Genomic DNA, 20,571 nt, shown 5'->3' with positions numbered 1-20,571 from the left:
GAGGCGGTAGGAGCACGGCCCCTACTCACTATCATGACTTTGATCGTCGGCCAGACAGGCCGCGATCTTTTGAATCCCGGGCCCGTTCGAGGCCCTCTACCTCGGTGCCTCGGTATATGGTGCGCTCACACCCGAAAAACAAAAAATCACATCGCTGGCAGAACCAAAAGCCAAAACAGTCTACGGACCCTCATATCGACTCGGTCCGCACGTCATTCAAAATCATAAAATTGAAACATCACATGAACAACATCCGCCAAGGGCAGCCTCCGGCGATCGGCCAAATTGTAAAATACCTGTCAGAGGTGATCAAACCGGCTTTGCCAAATGCCGCCACACGAGCCCTCATTGAGGACAATGCAAAAAAGTGGGCTCAGAACACCATTGAGATACTGAATAGCCACTACACGAAAGCGTTATCCGAAGAGGGGAACAAGCTCGAGCGTCCGCCCAAACTCCTGTACCAGACAGGAAAAAGACCCTATCCCTATCAGGGACCGCGAACGGGACGGTTCCGACGCACGAAGGGGAATCCGTGTCACTCCACTACAGCCTAACAGGCTCAACAAAGGCTCAATGCCACCGGGAGGTACAAGAAAAAAGACACACGGCATGCAGACACGACATGACCATAAAAATATACTCACTGAGTCCGATGGAACTCGTGTTTCCGAGTTTTGTAGGGGGTAGGAGGGCTTCAGAGGATTTCGGCATGTTTGAGGGTTTCGGCATGTTTGAGGATTTCGGCGTGTCTGAGAGTTTCAGAGGGGTTCGGATGACTTTAGGTGATTGGACGGTTTCAGAGGTGTTTAGGGTTTCAGAGGGTTTTTGAAGGGTTTCAGAGAGTTGTTGAAAGATTTCAGAGGGTTTTCAAAGGGCTTCGAGGGTTTTAGGTTTTCAAAGGGTGTACCAAGGGTTGTTTTAAGGGTTTTGGAGGATTTACAAAGAGTTTTGGAGGGTTTTAGGATTTTTTTTTTTTAAAACGTTTTTGGAGGGTTTTAGGAATTAGGTGGGTTTCAGAGGGTTTTTGAAGGCTTTCGGAGGGTTGCGGTGGGTTTCAGGGTTTCGGAGTGTTTTGCTAGGTTCTTGAAGGGTTTTCGAAGGGTTGTGGGGTTTCAGTAGGTTTTTGAGGGTTTCAGAGGAGTTTTGGAGGGTTTCCGTAGTTTTTGAAGGGTTTCAGTAGTTTTTGAAGGTTTCGGTGGGTTTTAGAACGCTTTTCAAAATGTTTTGGTGGATTTCAGAGGTTCAGAGGGTTTCGGTAGGTTTCAGAGGGTTTGAGGGTTTTCGAAGGCGTTTCAAAGGGTTTCGGTCAGTTTTCAAAAGGGTTTTGGATGGTTTTAGGGGTTTGGAGAGTTTTCAAAGGGTTTTCGAAGGGCTTTGGAGAATTTTTGAAGGTGTTTTATTTTAAGGGTTTAGTAGGGTTTTCCAAGGGTTTCGGAGAGTTTTGGGGTTTCCATGCGTTTCAGAGGGTTTTAGAGTTTCTGAGGATTTCAGAGAGTTTTAGGGTTTCGGTGGACTTCAGAGGGTTTCGCAGTTTCGTAGCGTTTTAGTGTTTGAGGGTTTCAGAGGATTTTAGGGTTTCGGAGGGTTGTTGAAGGGGTTCGGTGGGTTTCAGAGAGTTTTATGGTTTTGTAGAGTCTTGGAGGGTTTCGAAGTATTTTAGGGTTTAGGAGGGTTTGGGGTTTTTGGAGGGTTATTACAGTTACATTTATTCATTTAGCAGACGCTTTTATCCAAAGCGACTTACAAATGAGAAAAATACAAGCAAAGCGATATATCTAGCAGAGAACAATACAAGTAGTGCTACCATACAAGATCCATTAATTGAGTTCCAGAAGAAGCAAAGTGCACAGAGTAGAGGTGGAAGTGCAATTTTTTTTATGAGTTGGTTAGGTGTTCACGGAAGAGGTGGGTCTTTAACTGTTTTTTGAAGATGGTGAGAGATTCTGCGGTCCGGATTGAGGTTGGAAGTTCATTCCACCACTGAGGAACAGTTAGTGTTAAGGTTCTGGAAAGGGACCTTGAGCCATGCTGAGTGGGAACTAATAAGTGTCGGTCGCTAATCGATCGCAGATTGCGTGAGGGAACGTAAGCCTTCAGGAGAGAGTTGAGGTAGGAGGGTGCTGTTCCAGACAAGGTCTTGTAGGTGAGCATCAAGGCCTTGAATTTGATGCGGGCAGCTACAGGAAGCCAGTGGAGGGAGGGGTATGACATGGGTTCTCTTGGGCTGGTTGAAGACGAGGCGTGCTGCAGCATTCTGAATCATCTTAAGGGGTTTGATGGAGCTGGCTGGGAGGCCCGAAAGTAGTGAGTTGCAGTAGTCCAGTTTTGAGATAACAAGAGCCTGGACTAGTAGCTGTGTTGCCTGTTCTGTGAGGTAGGGTCTGATTTTCTTGATGTTGTACAGGATGAACCTACAGGACCGTGCAGTTGTTGAGATGTGATCTGTAAAGGTCAAGCTGTCATCGAGGATCACCCCAAGGTTCCTGGCCGTCCTGGTTGGTTTGAGTGTGGTTGAGCTGAGCTGTACAGTGAGGTTGTGGTTGATTGAGGGACAGGCTGGGATGACGAGAAGCTCAGATTTTGCCAGGTTGAGCTTAAGATGGTGTTCCCTCATCCAGACCGAGATGTCCGACAGGCAAGCAGAGATGCGTGCAGAGACGGATGGATCGTCAGGCTGGAAGGACAAATAGAGCTGGGTGTCATCAGCATAGCAATGATATGAGAAGCCATGAGACTCAATCACCTGCCCTAGAGATGTAGTGTAGATAGAAAAGAGGAGTGGACCCAGAACTGACCCCTGTGGAACGCCAGTTGTGAGTTGCTGAGTTTCAGAAATACCTCTTCTCCATGATACCTTGAAGGATCTGTCAGAGAGCTAGGATTCCACCCAGCACAGAACCGTTCCAGTGATGCCCAGGCTGGAGAGAGTTGACAGGAGGATCTGATGGTTCACAGTGTCGAAAGCAGCAGAGAGGTCAAGTAGGATGAGGACAGATGATCTAGAGGTTGCCCATGCTAGTCGTAAGGCTTCAGTGATGGAAAGCAGAGCAGTCTCTGTGGAGTGATTGCGCTTGAAGCCAGACTGCTTGGTGTCCAGGAGGTTGTTCTGTGTGAGAAAATTGGAGTTTAGAGACATCAGTCTCTGAGAGGGGAGAGAAGAAAGTCAGTTGGGAGTTACATGGAAGAGGAGCCGGTCTATGCATGTCTGGGGTTGTGAACTGGTTCCTGATTGATGTAACCTTGTTGGAAAAGAAAGTGGCAAAGTCATCTGCAGTGAGAGAGGTAGGGGAAGGGGAGGAGGGGACAGAGAAGAGAGGAAAAGGTTTTGAAGAGAGTGCGGGTGTTGGGAGAACTACCAATCTTCTCTTGGTAGTAAGGGGCTTTAGCAATGGAGATGCTATTGGAAAAAGAGGAGAGAAGTGTCTGGTAATTGGTTAGGTCAGTTGGATTGTTAGATTTACGCCATTTCCTTTCAGATGTTCTTAGTTTGGCCCGGTTGTTACGCAGAGCTTCCGAGAGCCAAGGGCTAAAGTGCGATGTCCGAGCAGGTCTGGAGGTTAGGGGGCAGATGCTGTCAAGAGAAGATGTTAGGATGGAACATAGCATGTCTGTTGCGGTGTTTAAGTCAAGTGAGGAGAGGAGGCTATCAGAGGGAAGTAAAGTTGTGACAACGGAGGAGAAATGTGAGGGGGTAAGGGAGCGAAGATTGCAATGAAAAGAGATAGAGAGTGGAGACAGTGAAGGGGTGAGGGGAGAGAAATAGAGAACTGGATAAAGAAATGGTCAGAGGTCTGGAGAGGAGTAATGAGAAGATTGTGTGTGGTGCAATTACATGTGAGGATGAGGTCGAGCTGTTTGCCGGCTTTGTGGGTTGCTGGTGTGGTGAACTGCTTGAGGTCAAATGTGGGAAGGAGAACAAGAAAGTCAGCTGCATGTGGCTTGTCTAGATGAATGTTGAAATCACCAAGGACCAGAAGAGGAGTTCCATCATCTGGGATGGTGGACAGTAACGTGTCAAATTCATCGATGAACTTCCAGAGTTGACCTGGAGGATGGTATTGAAGGGTTTCAGGGGGTTTTACGGTGGGAGGGTTTAGGAGCAATTTTGAACAGTTGCAGGGGGTTTTAGGGTTTCAAAAAGTTTTAGGGTTTTGGATAGGTTTGGAGTGTTTTGGAGTGTTTTTGGGCTTTCAAGTGGTTTGGAGGGTTTTGTAGGATTTCTGAGGGCTTTGTAGGAGTTTTGAAGGGTTTCAGTCGGTTTCAGAGATATTTAGGGTTTCGGAGCGTTTCAGAGTTTTTGAAAGGTTTCAGAGGGTTTTCAAAGAGCTTCAGAGGGTTTTAGGGGTTTTGGAGGGTAATCCAAGGGTTTTGTTAAGGGTTTTGGAGAGTTCTCCAAGGGCTTTCGAAGGGTTTCGGAGAGTTTTAGGATTTCTGAGGCGTTTCGCAGGGTTTGAGACGGTTTTCGAAGGCTTTTGGAGGGGTTTTTTGGAAAGGTTTACAAAGGGATTTCGAAGGGTTTCAGAGGATTTTCAAAGAGTTTTTTTTAAGGGTTTCGGAGGGTTTTTTTTTCTTTTTTTTTTTTTTTTTTTAAAAAGATTTCAGAGAGTTTTAGGGTTTTTGAAGGGTTTTGGATGGTTTCAGAGTGTTTTAGGGGTTCTGACGGTTTTAGGATGTTTGAAGGGTTCTGGGGCAATTTGGCCCGTTCCAGACGGTTTCGGTGCGTTTGAGGGTTTTCAGAGGGTATCGGAGGGTTTTAGGGTTCCAGAGGGGTTTAGGGGTTCGTAGGGTTTCGGATCGCTTTAGGGTTTCAGAGGGGTTTCGAAGGGTTTTGGGGTTTCCAAGGGTTTTAGAGTTTCAGAGAGTTTCAGGGTTTTCAAAAGGGTTTTTGAACGGTTGTAGGGTTTTGGTGGGTTTCAGGGTTTTGGAGGGATTTTGGAGTGTTTTAGGGGTTCGGAGGGGTTCAGAGGATATCTGAGTGTTTTAGGGGTTCAGAGGATTTCTGAGTGTTTGAGAGTTTCGGCGTGTTTGAGGGTTTCAGAGGGCTGCGGAGTGTTTCAGAGGGCTTTAGGGTTGCGGAGGGATGCGGAGAGTTTCAGAGAGCCTCAGGGTTATGGAGGGCTGCGGTGGGGTGTGGAGGGCTGCGGTGGGGTGTGGAGGGCTTTAGGGTTGCAGAGGGTTCCTGAGTGTTTCGGCATGTTTGGGGGTTTCGGGTTTCAGAGGATTTGTTGAGGACTTTGGAGCATTTTGGTGGGTTGTATGATTTTGGAAAACCAAAACCCCCAGACCCCATCAAGCCCTCAAATCCCCCCAAAAGCCCCAGACCCCCCAAACCCCCCAGACCCCCTCAAAACCTCCAAAACCCTCCAACCCCCCAAAACCTTCAAACCCTCCAAAATCCTCAGACCCCCCAAAACCTTCAAATCCTCCAAACCCCCACAAACCCTCCAAAACCCCCCTAAAAACCTCAAAAACCCCCCATCAAACCTTCCAAACACTCCAAAACCCCCTCAAACCCTCCACAACCCCCTCAAACCCTCGAGCCCTCCCCCCAAAAAAACTCCAAAACCCTCCGAAATACTAAAACCCTCTGAAACCCCAAGCCCAACCCTAAGCCCAAGCCCATACCGAACCCTTAACCCAAGCCCAACCCTTACCCCAAGCCTAAGCCATGACTAAATACTATTACTAAAAACCAGAATCAAGAGTTATATCATTCCGACACATGGGACATGGACTTCCGGAAACCAATCTAAACATTAGACCAGCATATAAGAACCCACAGTCATCCGAAATATCTGACAACTTATCAAGCTCTCCTTGGTTCCTTATTCAAACATGCAATGGATTATTGTGATGGGGGAACAATTGTACCTTTTTGTACAATTGTACCAATTGTACCTAACCTCCAACCCTACTGGCTCACCCTCGTTCTGCTCTCCCTCACATTTACACCTGCACAAACAATGTTCACCCCACCCCTAATCTTAATCTTCACCCCAACATGTAAAGCTTAGGGTGGGGTTAGGGTTATATATATATATATATATATATATAAATAATTGTATATATATATATATATATATATATACAATTATTTTATTTTAGATTCACATTTATTTAATACAAGTTACCAAAAAGAAAACAATACAAATTGAGTTATTCTTACGTTTTCAACTTTCTAAAAAATCCTTGCTTTTATTTTCACATCTAGAGCAACAGATGGTGGTAACACATGGACGCAGGCATCCCATTCAGGGTACAGTCTGGCCTCTGCCTTGTTCCTACCGCAGCACTGAACATCGTGCATGGGGAGAGAGAGCACTCTCCTATGCAGACACAGTCACCAAGCCCAACACCATGTACAGGGAGGGAGAGTCCTTTCCTATGCCGATTATAGTTAAATATGGCAGCCATATGAAGACAGCCCCCACTTACCGCAATGAGTCTCCTCAGCAGTCTGGCAGACCACAATTTTTTGAACACACCTGCTGGAGTACAATGTGACTCACAGGAGGACGGACCAAGCAGACACCTAAACACGTCCAGAAAAATTATCAAACGGAAGTTGACCGTCCGTTAAAAAATGGCTGATTATCAGGGACTCCAATCTGTCAAATTCCACCTTTTAAGAATCCCGAACTCCAAATAGAATGCTCCCAACAAAGTAGCAGACACAATTAGCCAGGATAAAACCACAATAAGGCAAGGCAAATGTAACCCTCTAAAATTTATGTTAAAAAAAAAAGAAAAAAAAGATTTGCCTGTGTGTGTTAACCAGTCACAAGAATTGTGATGTTAAAGACTAATAATGTGATCTGTGTCTCATCACACCTACTACTTCACACTGATTTATTATTACTTCATTCAAACACTGAAACTTTATCAGACTTAACTTGTATTTTTATTGAAATTCATTTACAGCAGCAGATTGTGGGTGATGCCTGAACACTCCTGAATGAGATCTACACAGAGCTCTAAATCACAGATGGACACAGTGGAGATGACAGTTATAAACATGAGGTGAGACAGATTGAGGCAGCATCTAGGAGAACAACAGGACACACCAATCAAATGCAATGACCTCTTTCAGCTCTTATCTGAAGAAGACAAACCCATCAGAACTGTGCTGACAAAGGGAGTCACTGGCATTGGAAAACCAGTCTCTGTACAGAAGTTCATTCTTGACTGGGTTGAAGGGAAAGCAAATCAGGACATCTACCTTATGATTCCATATTCTTTCTGAGAGCTGAATTTGATGACAGACCAAAAATCGAGTCTATTGGAGCTCCTTCATGCCTGTTAAAAGAAACTGACATTTCCAGCTTGAAAAAGGTTCCATTTATCTTTGATGGCTTGGACGAGTGCCATTTATCCCATTTATATCATTTATTTAGATTTCAAGAACACACAGAGTTATAGAATATATTGATAAAGTGTGATCAATAGGCAACCTGATCTTCTATGAGGAACTTGTGAACTCACAGTGAACTCGTACAGTACATTTAGATGGACAACAATAATCAGAAATTAACTAAATTAAGACAATACTCTGATTAAGAAACTACCATGTAAACAGCAGTTATGAGTCAAGTATGACTTTAGGTTAAGGTAAACACAAATTGAATTAAGACGTGGAGTACTCCTATTTTAGTGGCATTATCAACGTGCACTATAGACATCTAAACACTTTAACCACACTATTAACGTTGTGTGGGAGTTTTCGGCGGATTTTGCACACACACACACACACACACACACACACACACACACACACAGCAGTGCTCAACCGTTTGACAGCAAACAAAAGAGCACAGTTGCGTCCGAAACCGTACACTTGCCTACTATATAGTAGGCTAAATACATGTATTTCTGCAACCATCAACCATCTTCTGTTCGCTTGGAAAGGTGTCCAGTTCGATAGTATGCACACTGCAAAATTTTATGAAGCATTTTATAAAGCAAATTTTATAAAGCTCGCATTTACAAATCATTTAAAATGAAGAGTCTTTTGTTAGAGGGAGATGTCTGAGTCATGTGTCTCATTCAGATGTCTGGATTGGTTGATTAAAGTGGGCATTCTCACTGGTTAAATATGTAGTCCATGCTTGGTATTGTAGCGTTTGGGGGAAAAACAGTGAAACAACATAAAATCATGAATTCTGCTAAAACCCAGAGAGTAAGCACTAAAGTCCCATGCAACAGAATACTACAGTCCATGACAAATACTATACTATTATAGTTTTATGCTGGAACGTCTCTTTACCTCCTTTTAAAAAATTAAAATAAAAAAACATGCATCTTAATTTGACAAATTCACATTTCAAGATCTCATGGCTTCACGTTAGAGCACTTGTGCGTCCTTAATGATCTTGAATGAGTATAGCTCCGCCCACATTGTCCGCAGAAGTACGGCTTCTGTCCTGTATGAATGCGCTTGTGTTGTTGGAGAGTACTGTGTTGAGTAAAACTCTTCCCACACTGTGCACAGTGATACGGCTTCTCTCCAGTGTGAATGCGCTCATGCTGTTGGAGATAACTCTGATGAGTAAAAGTCTTCCCACACTGCCCACAGTGATATGGCTTTTCTCCTATGTGAATGCGCTCATGCTGTTGGAGATTACCCTGATGAGTAAAACTCTTCCCACACTGTCCACAGTGATACGGCTTCTCTCCTGTGTGAATGCGCATGTGTATTTGGAGAGCACTCTGACAAGTAAAACTCTTCCCACACTGTGAGCAGTAATTTCGCTTCTCTCCTGTGTGAATGCGCTCATGTATTTGGAGATTACTCTGGCAACTAAAACTTTTCCCACACTGTCCACAGTGATACGGCTTCTCTCCTGTGTGAATGTCCTGGTGACGTCGGAGATTACGCTGGGAAGGAAAACTCTTCCCACACTGTCCACAGTGATACGGCTTCTCTCCTGTGTGAATGCGCTGGTGTCGTCGGAAATTATGCTGGCAATTAAAACTCTTCCCACACTGTCCACAGTGATATGGCTTCTCTCCTGTGTGAATACGCTCATGCTGTTGGAGACCACCCTGAAAAGTAAAACTCTTCCCACACTGTCCACAGTGATATGGCTTCTCTCCTGTGTGAATACGTTTGTGTAATTGGAGATTACTCTGGCAAGTAAAACTTTTCTCACATTGTCCACAGTGAAACGGCTTCTCTCCTGTGTGAATGCGCTCATGTATTTGGAGACCACTCTGACAAGTAAAACTCTTTCCACACTGTGAGCAGTGATACGGCTTCTCTCCTGTGTGAATGCGCTCGTGTCTTTGGAGAGAACTCTGACAAGTAAAACTCTTTCCACATTGTGAGCAGTGATAGGGCTTCTCTCCTGTGTGACTGAGCTCGTGTCGGTGGCGATGATGACGTTTTGTAAAACTCTTCCCACACTGTGAGCAGTGGTACATCTGGAAAACACAAAATAATCCAAGATGCTTAAATAATTTTAGATTTTGTACCCATGTGTTTATGGAGTTGTTTTTGGAAATGTCTCCTACAAGAGTGTAATAAGGCTTGACCACCCAATCACCCACCTTTAATGGCTGTAACAGCTTTTTAATTTTATGTTTGTAATGTAATTCTATTGATTGCAGCTCAATTTTACTAATACCAAAACCACTGTGACTGATCATTTTATAAGAGCCAGGATGAACAAGACAGTTTGGCGGCTGTGGCTCAGGTGGTAGAGTGGGTTGTCCACTAATCGTAGGGTTGGCGGTTCGATTCCCAGCCCACATGACCCCACATGCCGAAGTGTCCTTGGGAAAGACACTGAACCCCAAGTTGCTCCCGATGGGAAGTTAGCACCTTACATGGCAGCTCTGCTACCACTGGTGTGTGTGGGTGAATGAGACACTGTGTAAAGCAATTTGGATAAAAGCGCTATCAAGTGCAGACCATTTACCAAGATTCCACGACACTATCCAACAAATGGAGCAAGTGCTACACATTTCTATCTAATGAACTTTAGTTAGCTAGCTAACAGCAGGCGTGTCTTTTGGTTTGCTAATCTGCTAATTGAAATCAGTTCCTTTATTAATAATCTAAATGCCACATAAAGCGTGAGCCCTGACCGGAACCGAGCTAACACAGTTACATTGTGAAGACGTAAACAACGACGTACCAAATAACGTTCCAGCCATGTTACCTTGTAAGTCCTGTATTCGTCGTGGCAACGACATATCTCATAGAATGTTGCTGGAACATAGCGAGTACGTCCCAATGACCATATACAGGCGTCATCTAGTCACTGGGATACTGGATTTTTTATTTCCGTGAGCCGTAATCATCAAGATTAAAACAAAAAAAAGGATTGAAATATTTCACTATGTGTAATGAATCTAGAATATATGAAAGTTCTACTTTTTGAATTAAATCATATATTCAATATACTTTTAATTAAATTATATATACTAATTTTATTTACATTTTTTAGATGCACCTATAAATTAATAAATTAACGCAACCAAAGGAAAAAAGCCTCATTCTTCAAAAAGTACAAGTCATCATCATCTTGGTCATGTTGTTGCTGCTGTGGAGCCTGTCTCTGGTCCTGCTGCTGAAAATGAAAAGTACATGTTAGTTTTACAGAAATTAACTACACATTAGGTTCATTTTAACATAACAGGGACTCTTTTTTGACCCAAACTGGCCTTTCAAGTAGGTGAAAATGATGAAGCTTAATGTACTAAAATAATTATGGACATCTGATTAACAGTGATAGTTAATAATAATAATAAAAAGGGGTATATCTTCTGCCACAAGAAACATATACTTAAAAAAAATAAAAAATAAATAACTTGTATACTATTATAATACTATTCAATACATATATTCGTTAATTAGTTAATAATAAATGTAAACTTCATAAAAGTCTTATCTACAGTGGAATGGAGTGTCTGAAAGAACTGCAGTGGAAACAAACAGCAACAAATCAACATGTGAATGACTTGCTATTCTTAAGTAAGTACTTAAAAATTTATAGGAATTGGTAAAATATTACTATATGCATTCAGCATTTTACATTAAATTAATTGCAAAGATAAAATATCACACGACTCAATTTTTTTAAGTTTTTGTTCAAGTTTTTCTCCAACTACTTTATTATAACTTAACCACAATTACACCTTACACAACCGTGAAAATTCTATAGATATATCATGTTTGTTATATAATTGTTGGTCAGGTTGGAAATCTATTTAGTAAATCATGTTAATTTGATTGACTGCTTCATTTCCCCTTTAAACAAGAGCGTTGGCTTAAAGTCGGCATGCAACGGACCGACTCTTACTTCCGTATTGTGACGGATTATTTTTTTATATTTATGTGTACAGATAAATCATTTATAAATTAACACTGCAACATTCCATAAAGAAATAAGATGCTGATTTTGGTGACTATAATCGTGTCGCTCACTTAAAAAAAAAATACCTTCAACATATTCAAGCCTGACACATATGCACAAGCTCTTGTGAATTTCATATACCAAACGCAAGCGACAGTCATAATGTAAAATTAACACTTGACTAACGTTGAAGTTTAGAAAATGTGATAAATAGTTTAGTTTAAGTGGCCAATTTAAACCTCAGGCACCGCACAAGTCTCTCCTTCATGCGCAAATTAACAAAATAGGGCCTTTAATTACGAAATGAAGTTTTAAAGACATAAAAATAAAACACAATCCACAACTAGAGTGACAATCGTTAAATGGACAAAATTCATGAATAAAGGTAGATTTATAGTGCTTACCTTTTCATCAGCATCCGTTGGAAACCAACGGTTACTGGCAAAATTAGACGCATACGCAGTATTCCAAAAATCCGATTCTGCGCACTGCTAACAATTTAAAATTCAAAGAGAAGTCTCGTGCCTTCATTAAAAAATCTCATTCAGAAAGATATAATATTATGAATAATCACCATTTACTAAGCAAAATGTTTGGTAGTTGTTGTAAATTGCCCTTTTGCTGGCAGATATTTGCCATTGATGTACGACGAATAATATCAAAAGATAATAAAATTCAGACATCGATTCATTTACTTAAGTAAAATGTTTGATACATTTAGTAAATTTCCCATATTAAATCCAAATGGCATCTCAACAAAGATAAAATGACAGAAAGTTATCTGGATAGCAGAGTACCATGTCCTCACAACCTTCTCAGTGGGACTAGTTAATGACGTTTTTTTGAAGACATGGCCATGACGTTTCTGGACCGTTGGCCAAGATTATATTAAAAAAGAAACTTTACCAAGACGTGGTAACACCGTTGTCATAAAGTAATATCAAAAGAGACTAAATGGCGACGTCAAGTTTTCTGCTTGTTGTATATAGTGTTGTAATGGTTACTCAATTATAAATAAGTTCTCAGAGTTTAAAAATGAAAAGAGAAACCAGACACATGACTAAACTTTACCTTTGAACCAGTAGCAGCAGGAGTCTGTGGAGATTGTCCTACAGAGTGCCGTCTCGACTTGGATTTCATTATACAAGGTGTAAAGAATCAGGACACTGGAAGAAAAATACAGAAATTCATGACTCCAGAATCTCCGCTAACCTGTTAACTGAGCAGCTCAGGTGGGAAGTTTCAGGTGAACTCACCTTTAGTGATGTTACGCAGAGTATCAGAGCTTCAAAGCATTTGACAGTTGATTCTACTAAATGGGGAAGAAGTGAATGAAAATGAGTGAGTGAATTCGGATGCTGACGTAAATACCATGCAGAGAGAAATCTGTCATGGACATTATTATATTGTTATATTATAATAATTATATTGTTATATTATAATAATATTATATTATATTATTGCATTAGTTGATAAATAGAACACAAACATCTGCTGGTCATGTTTATTGACTATTGTGTTTATATATTATATTTAATAAGTATTTTTATTATATTTAAAAATAAAAGAATAAAAACACTACTGTGTCATTTATTTTATTGGTTTATTTATTTATTTATTTTAAAGTAGAAAAGAACTATTTTCACTGGGTTTCATTTTCACAGGGTTTCCTGTCGGTGTTCGCAAGCTGACTCCTGAGATAAATAAATCTGCCGTAAAAGGTCTTGCTAATTTTGGTTTTGGCAAAACGTCTTTTTGCTGAGGAGAAGAAAAAGGCATATTTCAGAAAGAGCAACAACTTTAAGGCGTGCTTTGTTAGCTCGAAGATACCACCTATTGCTAAGAAGACATTAGACAAAATACATCCAGCACTAAATAACTGACGACTAGATCCTTCCAACTCCTGTCAGAAACAAATGCAACTAAATACATTTTCCCTCATCCATCCCTAAATTAAATACAAAGCCATCAATACATTATTTTCTAATATGTATGGGAATACAGTACATAAATGTGTTAACTAACAGGTGAACAATCCAAATGATCATTTGATGTGTACCATTGCTAATTTAAAAGTTACACTGCAAACTAGTAAGTGGCTGTGTGCGCGCGTCTGTGTTAAATTAGTTTATGTGCTAGATTAGCTTCTGTGTCATAGAAAAGTTTAATAAAATCTTGTTTATTCTTAAACATACGTGTCTTATTGTTTACAAACGTCTAATGCTTTGAATTGCAGATCTTGTTACATGCTCTTAAAAAAAAATGTCCCACTGTATTTAGAATATTATTGCCGATGGACACCGAGGTAACATCTAATGCATAATTAATGAATACGCCGAGTTCAACTTCTTACTGGACGATTAGTTGATCAAACCTAAATTAGCCAAATTTCCCCCTTCAAGCAGATCTGCTAGTGTTTTCTACGTATTTGGTGGAGAATACAGGTAACTCAATCTAAACAACTAGTTTTTGTTACATATAAGACATGACATCAACTAGTGAAACTTCTCCTGGTCAGTTTACAGAAGGCAACTTACAGAGTAATGTTTCCAGATCCCAGCACTTTCAACCCATAAAAAGTGACTGACATTACAGATTCGGATGGGACTAAAATCCCAGAGATACTCTGGTAATAATTACATTACACATTACTCCAAATCCATGGGTAAAACTAATGCAATGCAAACAGGGCTTTACAACTAAGGTGGAACACCTGAAACTAGTTTCCATACAATTTAACCTTTATTACAGCAACAAACAAAACATAAAGCTACACAACAGCAATTAAAGAAGGGAAATTATCACACAAATGTACAACGAATACTGAATTTTTTCCCCGAAGGTATAACAAAATGTGCATAATTAAAGTGATATAATCTCAATATTTTCTAATAAAAATCAAGCACTTACTCCTGAATTACATTTTCAAAGACTTTTAGAGTGAAACTAACCAGAAAGGTTTAAATACGGTAGCTCATGCTGAAGGTGGCACGTGTGGATGCAGCAGCTTTTTGCTCTCCAGTTCGGTGTTTTGTGCATGTGGGTCAAGACTTGTATTACAAACTATGTTTACAGTCGTCAGGACTTTATTATTTATATATATATATATATATATATTTTTTTTTACAGTTTTCATTGTAAGCTATCTGTAACAAGTGATTTTCAGTGGACTCACAACATACCGGAGGTCAAAGCAAGAACACCAGGGATTGTTGTTGGACTTAAACAACGACGCAGAAGGAGGGACACAAAACAAACACGAGGATGCCGTGAAGGCCTGCTTACTAGGCTACAGAAGCAATCACATAAATCACCGCTTCCAAGTATCTTTCTCACCAATGCCAGATCAATAACCCATAAAATGGATGAATTGGAGCTACAGATTGCAGCAAATCATTTTATTTGGGACTGTTGCATGATGATAATAATCTAAACCTGGCTTCACATACAAATTCCCAATGGCGCAATAAAAGTAATATCATAGACAGATAATGTTCTCCTGACTTGGAAGTAATGTGTCAGTTATATGTTATCCTTTTTATTTACCACGGGAGCGAACAATAGTTATAGTGTCTGCTGTTTACATTCCACCAGATGCAAATGCTAGCGTAGCTCTCACTCAATCACTCACCATTGAAAACAAATACCAACGGACTCATCCAGATGGAGTGTACATCATAGCAGGTGATTTTAATCAAGCGTGCTTGGAGACAGTACTCCCTAAATTTACACAATATGTTAAGTGAACCACCAGGGGGAACAATACACTCGACCATGTGTATTCTAACATAAAGCATGCCTACAGAGCCGCTTCCCTCCCCCACTTAGGACAGTCAAGGCTCTGGTATACTTTGTTTTTTCATGCGTACACTAGTGTATGAGAACAGTCGTATGCATAGTCTTCCAAAGTATACTCCATTTGATATGTACGTGTACACAGACAGTCGACGCATGCTCATTACAATAACTTGCACTACCCCTCCTGGCCTAGAGTCCAGACTAGAGTACGGCTTCAGTCTGCCCACCTTCTTTACCTGGCAAGAACTGGGCCTGTCGACAGTTTAACTCATTGGGTGGAATTCCTAGATGGTCCCTTAGGTCCGGGTCAGAACATTCGTAGGTGTAAATATGCAGCTCTAATATGCGCTGGCATTTTATAGAATATTATTACAACTAATAGTGCTATTGATATCTGTGTAAGTCTGTCGGCTTTATAGAACAAGGGCAGGGAAAGTGAATATTGAACATCAAATTAACTTTATCACGGTTTATACCTGCCTAATTTTTCCACTGGACATGTCATCCTCCCTTACTGCCTATGAGAAGCACGTAATGAACTTCAGTGTGAAACAACATGTTTGACGAAGCCACTGATGGATTCTGCACATTTTTCTGTTAGTTAAATTACACTCAGGTTGTGAAACGAAAGAACTCCAACTCAAAAAATAAGATGGCAAAAACTATATAATGAGGCATATTTTAAATATTTTGCATTTTTGAGCAAAAATGGGTTTTAAACATAGTTAATTACCCAATTAATTTTCAATATATAAAAAAATGTTTAAAGCAAAAAACTAATGAACACAACGTACACAGACCTTATAATCCCTACATCATTCGTTCTTTTCATATTCAATTAAGAAACAAATATAAGAAAATGAATGAATTTACAAATCCCAAACGAACAAACAAATAACGTTCTCCGTTCTTTCAATCTCATGCTCAAGTTAAAAAGTAAGAAATTAGAAAATGGGTCTAATGTCAGGTTTCATTTTAACATTTTATTTGTTTCGGTTGGCTGTGACCCGGAAGTTATTCATTTCTTCAGGTGTTGTGCTGGATAAAGGTGTTTTTGCTGGAGAGCTCTTTATTATTATTATTATTATTATTATTATTATTATTATTATTATTACTAAATTTTAATAACTGGGCATGCTTTTCAGTAAAAATATCTTTATCCTGCACAACAGATGAAGAAACAAGCCACTTCTGGGTCATTTATTAGAATATGAAAAGAAGGAATGATAAACGGATTCTGTATCAATACACGTTTGTTTTTCGTCTCTTGCTTCTTCCTCCTTGTGGACTTTTTGTTTCTTGTTCTCGTTTTCTTTTGTTCTGGCTGTTGTGTCTTACGGTGTAATTGTGTTCCTGTCTTGTGGTGTATATTCAATTCCATCAATACTCACACTTTTATTACTCTTCACTAACCCAAACTAAAGGTTAGAACATGATACATCATTTATATAGATTTATAAACTGTGGTGTAACTGTGTGCACATGCTATGTAGACCTGGGGAGCGGGGGACGCTTTAGCGTGTAACACAGCTAAGCGCTATCAGCTATGAGCTAAATAAACCAGCACAGGAGAATTGATTTGGATTATTATTGTTATTATTATTTCATTTTATTTACTTACCTAACGGTTTCCACAGAGTCCCTCACTTCCGGTCTGGTGAGTTCGGGGTGTTAAAAGGCTGCGTGAAGTGATCTCGGTTTGAACAGAACCGGATTTAAAGCGTCAGAGTGTGCGTTTGGTTCTTTATCTGCCACCTCGACCCATTCTCTCTCTCTCTCTCTCACACACACACAGAGAAGTTGAGCGTGTAGGAATGAAGCGCATGCGCAGTGTGCTTTAAACCAGTGCCGCGATGTTCGATTCGCACAGCGCCGTTGAAAAAGAGAGTTGCGACACGCTTTGATCTCGCCGTAACGCAGTCACGTGGTTCATGTAGCTCTCAATAGTTCCAAATAAATCAGCGCCTTCAACCTGTTTGAATGGGTTTAAGCGGGACAGTACGGTGGCCGAGAAGTGCAAATCAAATAACAAAAATAATTTTAAAAAAATGATAAACACAATGGCAAATCCGAAAACAAATTAAAAAGTCAGAAAATACTAACAAGTCAGTCAAAACAGAACAGAAAAAATCATTCTTATAAACGAAACATCAATTAAATGAAACCTTCAGTCATAAATATAAATATATTTATTTACAGGTTCAGTCTGACAATAGTACGCTTGTCTGTCTTTTTCTTTCATTTCTTTCTGTTCGGCCAACTGGGTTGAAGATTTTTCTCCAGGGTGGGCAGAGTAGTTCTTATCTTTCTGCCCATCAGAAGTTCAGCTGGACTGACACCAGTGGTGACACAGGGGGTCAATCGATAGCACGCAAGAGTTGTTAGAGGGTCTGTCTGTATAGAAAATATCTATGAAGTGTAAACAATATGTGTAACTAACATTTGGATATGTTAATGAAGTGTATTCAATATATAACCAACATTTAGAATTATTATTTGAGCATAATCGTATAATCAATATTGGTTAAAAAACATAATCTACATGTATAATCAACAGTTAGAAGCATAATCTAAATCCATAGAACAATGTTTGATCAAGTTATATTCTGAGTGGATTTGAGTTGAATGAACTCTGTGTTTTAGTGTACAATAATTGTTCTTCTGTATTAGCTGGCACCTTTCTGCACAGCAATAAATTGCCAGTAGATATTCGCGTATGTAAGTAAATAACCTTGAGGCCAGATACCAATTAGGGAGTTAGGAGAGGGCCTCTGGAAAGGAGGTAGATATCAGCGGGGACAACCGATAGAGACAGACAGATGCTCATTGAGGCCTAAGAAGGGAGTCAGGGTCAGGACACACAAACCTGTGTGAAACCTTTTTTTTTGCAAAAGAAACCTTGTCCTCGTGAAACCTTTTCAAGAAAAACAACTAACTGCGCAAGCTCAACAAATTTAAGATAACACATAGACATGAATATTTAATTCTGACATAAAAGATTGGTCTGTTTCAACGAGGAAAGGTAAAACCCCACCTACAAAGACTGTGGAGAAAGGTATATAAAATGCTGTGTGTGCTTGCATAATTCGGACTCTCTGCAGACTGTCACACTTTATTGGTTTTCAATAAAGTTTATTTACTTTTTGACATCTACTAAACTCTCTGTCTCTGAACTTTTTGATTTAGGCTAAAAAGGTTGAATTATTCACGACATCTGCTTTAAGTTCTTCTTTGCGACTCTTTGTACTGCTCTCTCTGCATGTCCATGTCCCTGAGGGTGGTGAGGGCTTAAGGTGATATGTTTGAAATCCAGTAATTTTGCCAGTTCTTGAAATTCGGCGCCGGAAAACTGAGGACCATTGTCACTCACCACTCATTGTTATTGTCATTGTTAATTCTGAATCTGGAAAAAACTGTTTTCAGCATCTGGGAAATATGAGCTGTTGTAAATTGTTATTATTTTGTTCAAAGATATTGTTTTTTTCATTTAGTACTGCGTTTCAGAAGCTAAGTAAGGTATTTACATGTCTCCCAGAAGACAAAATAATAACAATTTACACCAATCATCCTGTTCAAAAGTTTACACCCCCCTGTCTCTTAATGTATCGTGTTACCTTCTTGCTCATCAGTGAATGTTTGTACCTCATGTAATAGTCGTGTACGAGTCCCTCAGCTGTCCTCAGTGTGAAAAGATGGATCTCAGCACCATATAGTTACTGTTGGAAAGGGATCAAATATGCAGAAGATGCTGGAAAAGTAAAGAATGTTCAGAACCTGGAGGATTTTTCTGAAGGACAGTGGGCAGTTTAATTGCTCAGGACAAAAAAGGGACTCATGAACAACTCTCACAAAACATAAACACAGTCGTGGATCATCCAGGTAACGACACACAGTATTAAGAATCAAGCGTGTGTAAACTTTTAAACGGGGTGATTTTTATAAATTCAGCTATTATCTTGTCTTGTGGACTATATGTGAACATCTGTTATGTGAAATAGCTTATTCAGGACAGAACTAAATAAACAACAACAACATGGGATTTTTATGATCCCTCTTATTTTGTTAAAAGTATTAACAAACATTAACTTTTAACAAATTTCCGACTGCAACTGTTTATAAATCTATTTTAATTCAACTCAATACAATGTGATGTCTGAAAACTTAGCACCCTGTGAAAACTGGTCAATAGTAAACCAAACACGTGGGACCAGTATTTGGATGTGGTTATGTTTGGAATCCAGACCAAGAAAAACATTACAATCAAACACTCACCATTTTTTCCTAATGTTTGGCAGAGAGGCACGATACCCTTCAGAAATCCCAGAGCACTACCAGGTTTGATAAAATAATCAAGTTTCATTATCTCTGCCAGTTCCTGAGTCCACATTTCTGATTCAATATTTGAATAGTTCAATGTTTTGGTTATCATGTATAGGTTGACTGTGCAATGGAGGATGCGGTTGTAGAAGTGGAGGTCTTTCCTGGGATAAAACAGCAGGAACAAATTCTCCAGGTTTTACGGAAACAAAATCAGGATGCGGGGGGGAGTAGGACTGAAAAAATGCAGGGCACATTGTACAACACTGGTGATCTTTTATGGAGACAAAACATTCGATCACAGCAACTTAAAGGGGGAAAGCTTGAAACTGACTGCCTTGGTCCTTTTACAGTCACCAGAATTGAGGAGAAATCTGTTGACCTTGTGGATAGCTGTGGCAAGATTCTCCCCAAGGTCAGCATGGACCACCTAAAGCCATATATAGAGGAGACGCCAAGAATCCGTCATAAAAGAAAAGGCCTACGCCCAGTGGCTTAGTGGTTAGCACGTTCGCCTCACACCTCCAGGGTCGGGGGTTCGAGTCCCACCGTGGCCCTGTGTGTGTGGAGTTCACATGTTCTCCCTGTGCTGCAGGGGTTTCCTCCGGGTACTCCGGTTTCCTCCCCCAAAGATGGTAGGCTGGTAGGCTGATTGGCATGTCCAAAGTGTCCGTAGTGTATGAATGGGTGTGTGTATGTGATTGTGCCCCATGGTTCCAGGTTTCCCCGTGACCCTGAAAGAAGGATAAGCAGTATTGAAGATGGATGGATGGATCTAGGCCTAAAGGCCTAATACAAGACAGTCCCCTGTACATTGAAAAATCTAATCTGGAGAAGAAGAAAATCTAATCCTCCACCACCACCACTGTCTCCACTACCACCACCAAATCATATGAAAGTTCCCCAGAGTACACAAGAGCTTCAGAAATAACCAGATCTTTATTTTTAGATAAAATATATGTATGTATTTATTTATTTAAGACAAATATCTTTATGTATTATCTGCATACAGATGGGATGGGAAGTGTCCCCGTGTGTTTCTCTCAAGAATAGGACTGTATAATCTTTTTTTGGTGGGACATGGCAAGAACTACCC

At 40.3% G+C, this 20,571-nt stretch overlaps 1 protein-coding gene across 1 annotated transcript in view; it reads right to left on the bottom strand.

Annotated features, from left to right (window-relative positions):
• Positions 1-6,881: 6,881 nt before the first annotated feature.
• LOC128621083 (zinc finger protein 420-like) overlaps positions 6,882-20,571 on the bottom strand; it is a 56,505-nt gene continuing 42,815 nt past the window's right edge. Inside the window, exon 10 of the mRNA XM_053646563.1 lies at positions 6,882-9,816. Within this exon, the coding sequence (XP_053502538.1) occupies positions 8,332-9,816 (1,485 nt within the window). The 3' untranslated portion in view covers positions 6,882-8,331. The remainder of the gene's footprint in view (positions 9,817-20,571) is intronic.

This window comes from Ictalurus furcatus, chromosome 17, assembly GCF_023375685.1.
Source record: "Ictalurus furcatus strain D&B chromosome 17, Billie_1.0, whole genome shotgun sequence".
NCBI lineage: Eukaryota > Metazoa > Chordata > Actinopteri > Siluriformes > Ictaluridae > Ictalurus > Ictalurus furcatus.
Note: the sequence above shows the minus strand (reverse complement) of the source record. Positions and strands in the feature narration are given on the sequence as shown.